This window comes from Papaver somniferum, chromosome 7 (assembly GCF_003573695.1).
Source record: "Papaver somniferum cultivar HN1 chromosome 7, ASM357369v1, whole genome shotgun sequence".
Taxonomy (NCBI): Eukaryota; Viridiplantae; Streptophyta; class Magnoliopsida; order Ranunculales; family Papaveraceae; genus Papaver; species Papaver somniferum.
In genome coordinates this window covers 162037847-162044296 of record NC_039364.1, presented here as the reverse complement: position 1 = coordinate 162044296, position 6450 = coordinate 162037847, and the positions used below count along the sequence as shown (strand labels likewise).

At 36.5% G+C, this 6450-nt stretch overlaps 1 protein-coding gene across 1 annotated transcript; it reads right to left on the bottom strand.

Moving 5' to 3' along the window:
• Positions 1 to 2649: 2649 nt before the first annotated feature.
• Positions 2650 to 6061, bottom strand: LOC113295465. The gene is made up of 4 exons (XM_026543801.1): positions 4678 to 6061; positions 3936 to 4470; positions 3055 to 3726; positions 2650 to 2944 (listed from the first exon to the last, which is right to left on the bottom strand). The coding sequence occupies exons 1-4, from the start codon at positions 6059 to 6061 to the stop codon at positions 2650 to 2652; spliced, it is 2886 nt and encodes a 961-aa protein (XP_026399586.1).
• Positions 6062 to 6450: the final 389 nt, after the last annotated feature.

Sequence of the window (6450 nt, the reverse complement as noted above, 5' to 3'; positions counted from 1 at the left end):
TTAACAGGAGGAGGAGGATTTTTGGTACCTCCTTTTCCTTGATTTTTCCTGAAATTATACTTGTTATTGGCTGGAATCTGTTTTGTTACCTTTACTGGATCAGATGGACTTGTAGTTGTTGATGAAGATGCAGTATTAGAAACCATTTCCTTTTCGACTATTTTAGACCAAGAGGTCACTTTAACAGTTTTATTGGATACTTGACCAGTTTTCCCATCTATAAACTTGATAGTTGTGTTTTCTGAACTATTAACTTGTTTTGGTGTTGAAACATTTGGAATTTCTTTAATGACATCTTCCTCTGCTATTTCACCCTCTTCACATTCAAGTGGACTGAATTTTCCTTTGTGCAGATTATTGTTGCCAATAGTTGGCTTGATAACTTGTGCCACATGAATAGTGTTCACTATAGAATCTTCACCTGCACTTGCTGAACCATTACAAATATCAAATGGAATTTGTTGATGCTTTATGGGTGCAGTAAATTGCTTTCCATTCTCACCATTTGTAGTGTCTGCCTTAGTTTTATTCTGCTCAACCCTGCATTTTGTAGTTAAATGACCAATAATTTTGGAAGTATGACAAAATTTAGGACATACATGAATTGATATCTCTTGAAAAAAACGACCAAATTTTGTACCAATCCAAATTTTATGAGTAATAGAGTGAGCAAAATCTATCTCAACCAAAACATTAGCATAGTAACCAACCTCACAATTAACAGTTGCAGCATCAATCTTAATAGGAGTTCCAATTTCCTTACAGATTTTGAATAGAATTTCCTCTTTCCAAAATTCCAGACCTAAACCAGGTAACCTAACCCAGACTTGAGCTTTAGATATACGTTGTGATAATGGTCTGGAATTTGAAACCCAATTTCTAACTTGTAATACTTGATCATTAACTTCCCACAATCCAGATTTGATAGTCATGCGATCAACTTCATTATCCAGTTTGATGGTGAAGAAACCTCTTCCTAGAGGAATGAGTTTACATGTACCTACTAATTTCCATTGTTGATGTAAAATAATAGCAGTATCCACAAATTTAATCTTCTGTAAATATATTCTACCTATGAGAGAAAATTTCCAAGGATTTAAACCCTCCTCAAAAAGTTCATCAGGTAGATCTATTGAAGGAATTTTGATTCAACATTGTTTTGATGTAAACCTAAATTTTTTGATTGAGAATTATTAGAACAAGTGGTTTTCGGACAGGAATCCATGTAAACCACCTGAATTAATGAAAACTAATCATGAAAGTATGTGGAAAACAAGAATTAAAGACGTTGATTTCACCTGAATTGATGAGGGAGAGCACAAAAATTGATAATCGAAGAAGAAAATTTTCTCCGAGTCAGTCCCCCGATTTGCAGAGCTTGACTCACCCCGATTTTTATGGTGCAATCAATTTCCGTAAATTTAGTATTACATATATATGTACTTTAACAATAGAAAAATTTACTTATTTTATTAGAGATATGTCTTTTTTTGTCATTTTTCACTAATTATACCTGATATTTTTCCAGACACGATTTGATCGCATTTTAAAATAGTTTTATTTTTAGTTTATAATTTGCAACCATTCAATTGTTTTTTTTACGGAGCTCGGCGCAGTAGCGTACATCGGAAAAGTACTTTTTTAAAGCTCGCTGCAATACCAAACTAATCCTAAGTATTAGCTAATAAAATATATTTATTATCATCATTAGTAGAATAATTTATATATTATCATTTTTCAATTTGATATTTTATTTTTTTTAAAATAAAATAAAAATAAAAATAATTTGATATTTTTATTGGGCATAGACAATTTCGGTGAGTGCTAATGTATTGGCTTGGCATACCACTTTTCAGGGAGCATAGTGTGTGCGTCGGCTATGACAAACGTATGGATGTTTTTGGAGATCATGCACTACAATGTGCGGGTGCAGTGGGGCAAAATTTTCAACATGATTTGGTTAAGGATGTTTTAGCAGACATGTGCTACAAGGCTGGAGTTGTTGCCCGGAAGGAAGTCTCATTGGAATTTTTGTCCGTCAATGATCATGCTCTTCGTCCCGCTGATATTCTTGTTCATACCTGTGAGTAAAGGATGTTTGCATGGATGTGTCCGGTGTTTCACCGTTTACTAGCGCCAAAACTCGCAACTTCACACCTGGTCATGTTATTTCTGCGGCTTTCAATTGCAAACACAACAAATATTTAGAGAAGTGCTCAGCTCATGGTTATGGTTTTGGTGTTTTGGCTTTCTCGACCTTAGGTTGAACTAGGAGAGGAAATGGTTTCCTTCCTCAAAAGATTGAGAAACTACCTTGTTAATCGTGATGCCAATTATAAGATAGGTGGTTCTCTTTTTCTTTTTTTGATAAGTCAAAATTTGTATTAAAAGATAACAAAATTTACAAAGTAGAGTTTACAAGAAAAGAGGTCAAAGCAACCCCAAAAACTTGTAAACTACTTGAATCTATAATAAGCAACATTTGGATATTCAACGGAATTTAAAAAATGAGGTTTTCCATCACAATGCATTCCCTCTTCATTAGCTAGGAGACAACCACGTTCAGCCAATTTATCTGCTGAAAAGTTCGCTTCCCTAAAAGTATGAATGAACCTTATAGACTCATAATATCTACAAATTTCCATCCATCTAAGCCTTGAAAACCAAGGGAGATTTGAATTCTTGAAAGCTTACACCACACTGTATGAATATGAACTGACAAATGCGTCTAACTCCCCATCTTGAAGCCCATTCTAAACCCACAATAATACCATACAGTTCAGCCAAATAATTTGTAGTAATTCCAAGGCCAATAGACATTGTACCAAGGATTGCACAGTTCTCATCCCTTGCTATCACACCAGCTCCAGCAACGCCTGGATTTCCCCTCGCCGCTCCATCACAACAAATCTGAATTTCGTTCACTTCTGGAGCTGCCAAAACACTTCAATTGGCTGAAACAACTTTACTTTTATATGAGTAACTCGAAAATAGTCAAGAATAACAACATCTTCAGAGCAGTTCTTCATGAAACCCTTGAGACGCACAACATACTCTTGAATTAATTTCAGCACTCGATTGAAGAACAAACTCCAGTTGGCTTTCTGATGTTGAAAAACAGCCCTGTTGCGCACTGCCCATAGCTCCGACCTGATGACAAGATTAACTAGTAGCCACAGATCACGAACCATTTTACTCCTCCCCTTAGCTGCCTTGAAAGAAACCAAAAGATTAGCATTAGGAACTAAACCAAAAATACCAGCAATCCAGTTCCAAGCAGGGCCAGCAAAAGTGCACTGAAAAAAGACATGTTCAAGCGTTTCTTCTGCAACTCCACAAAGGCTGCAGTGACTGGCAAGATTAATTTTAAACCTGCGTTGAATCACATCATAGGTAGCACAAGCACCACGCATAAATTTCCAATTTTTAGCAGCAAGAGTAGGGTGAATTTCCTTTCGCCATAAAAGAGAAGCACCATCAAACTTGGCATACTTCTGACGAATTAGTTCCTTGGCAGATTGAACTGTGAAGTCACCTATATAGTCCGGCATACAAATCCGTGAATCATCCCCACCAGAAGGAGTAGGCAGCTGATTGACGTCAATACCAGCAGCAATCATTCGTTCCAAATGCTCAGTTGGAATGTTCCAATGTCCATCAGTCCAAATAGCACTCACCTGCACGTTTCTGTACAGATTATAATCATTTAGAATTTCAGCAATGCACCTGTCCGAGTGCCATGCATCATAATAAATAGAAGTATCTCTTCATCCCCTAACAGCACCTTAGTGTTAGATTCAACAATCATATACACTTTCCTAATTCGCGGAAGAATAGAAGATTTAACCCCATAAGCTTTGATACAACCATTCCTACCAAAAAATTTGGCACGAAGAAAACCAGCTCATTTCTTCTTAGAAGTATGAACATTCCACCGTAGTTTCATGATAAGAGCATCATTCATAGTAGACATACGAGATAAGCCAAGGCCCCCCTCCTCAAAAGGACAACAAACTTTGTCATAAGCTACTACCACTGCACGACTGACATTGGAATCACCCGTCCAAATAAAATTCCTTATAGCCCTTTCACATTGCAAAATAAATTTGCGAGGCCATTTATAAATAGCCATGTTGTTAATAAAATAACTAGCAGTGACAGATTTAACAAGCACAATACGATCATGAATAGATAAAGAAAAACCCTTCCAACCAGCAAGTTGAGATTTTATCTTTTCAACCACATTAGAAATATGGCGATATCTGACCGTACCTGGCATAATTTGAACTCCCAAATATCTATCAGGAAAGGTGGCAACCGTCATCCCCAAATAATTAGCAAGGTAAGTACTCCTACTCAAAGAACCACCACCATAATAGATTTTGCTCTTTTGCCTACAAACCGTTTGACCAGAAGTTGTTTGGTACTTGCCCAATAAATCCACAAGGTTATGTAGACTTTTTAAATTGCCTTTACAAAAAATCATAATGTCATCAGCAAAGAAGAGATGAGTAGGAGAGATACCACCTCTTGTAACCATGTGAGACATCTTCTTATCACGAAAAAGCTTGGTAATATTTCTGCTAAGAACATCTTCAATCAAGACAAAAATCAAAGGAGAAAGAGGATCTCCTTGACGCAAACCTCTATTAATTTTGAAATAACCCTCCGGACTACCATTCAAAAGAATAGAGATTCTAGCAGAATTCAAGATATTAAGAATCCAAGAGCACCACTTCTCAGAGAAACCATATCTACGAAAAACTTCCAACACAAAAGCCCAACTCACCGTATCAAAATCCTGAGCAATATCAAGCTTAAGGCCATTATTACCATCTTTGCGCTTAAGGTGAAGCTCATTAACCATTTCAGATGCCAAGCTAATATTTTCATGGATATTACGCCCTTTCAAAAACGCTACCTGTTCCTCAGAAACAAGATTATCCAAGACACTACCTATCCTAGTAGCAAGAAACTTAGTAAAAATTTTAAAGAAAAAATTACTAAGACCAATAGGCCGAAAATTACGAAGAGTATTTGCACCTCTCACCTTGGGGAGCAAAATGATTAGGCTTGAATTGATTCCATTAGGGATATGACCAGTCTCCCAACAAAAAATAATAGCCTTAATCAAGTCTTCTTGAATAATATCCCAACAGTGTCGATAGAAACAACCCGAAAAACCATCTGGACCTGGATTACTGTCAGCCCCTAAATCAAAAATAGCTTGTTTGATTTCATCCGGAGAAGGAATTCTGTCCATGGCAAGACTCTTCACCCCCGATATGATAGGATGCTCATAATCAAATAAGCTAAAATCATAGTCCAACTCCTGGCCATTGAATTTGTCTTCATAATATTGCACAACATGATCACGCATTTGGTCATAGTCTGAAATAATAGAACCAGCAGCGTCTACCAATTCAGAAATAATATTAGCACTCCTTCGAAAATGAATGCTATTATGAAATAAAGTAGAATTGCTTGAACCCTCCACAAGCCATTGATTTCTAGCTTTTTGTTTAAGCATCGTGTTATGCTGAAGACGCGTTTCACTTAGATTAGACAAAGCATCTTTCATAAGGTTAAGATTAGTAATATCATTAGGATCCTCATCCGAACGAAGAGCAGCAGCTTCAAACCTCAATTGATCTTGCTTCAACCGAGAATGAATATTACCAAAAACCATAAGATTCCATTCTTTGATCACACCTTTAAGCCTCTTCAATTTATAAGAAAAAATAAAATCAAGAGACCCATGAGCAGGCATGTTCCAACTTTCAATGACCATGCGAAGGAAATCAGCGTGCAAAAACCACATTTTTTGAGTACGAAAAGGAGCTCTCTTAGGCCTTGGAACAGCAAAAGGATAACCCAAGAGAGTTGAATAATCGGAAACTTCTCTAGGAAGAGCTTTACACCGCCAATTCTCAAACCTTGCAAGCCAATCATCATTAATAACAACACGATCAAGTTTACTAATAATTTCTACCAGTACCCGACTGGCTATTAGTCCAAGTGAATTTTGTACCCAAAGAATCCGCTTCAAAAAGATTATCATCTAACCAATCTGAAAATTCATTGATAGCTGAAGTTCTTGGCTCAAGACTCCCTTATTCTCATCAAGACAAAGAATACAATTGAAATCACCCATAACAAGCCAAGGAGTAACATGATCTTGACTATTAAGTTGTTGCCAAAGTCTTCTTCTAGTAGTTTGAACATAACTAGCATGAACAAAAGAAATATGAACTCCTTCAACCTCAATAGTAATGGCTTGTTTACTCCTATTGATTATAGAAGGACTTATTGAATTCAAATAGCAAACCCAAATATTAACAATACTATTATCAGTAGCATTATGAATAACATGAGAAGAAAAACCTTCAAGTTGAAGTCTGTTGCCAAAAACAACCGAGCAGTGAAGTTCTTTGTCGGGGCCTAGCTTGT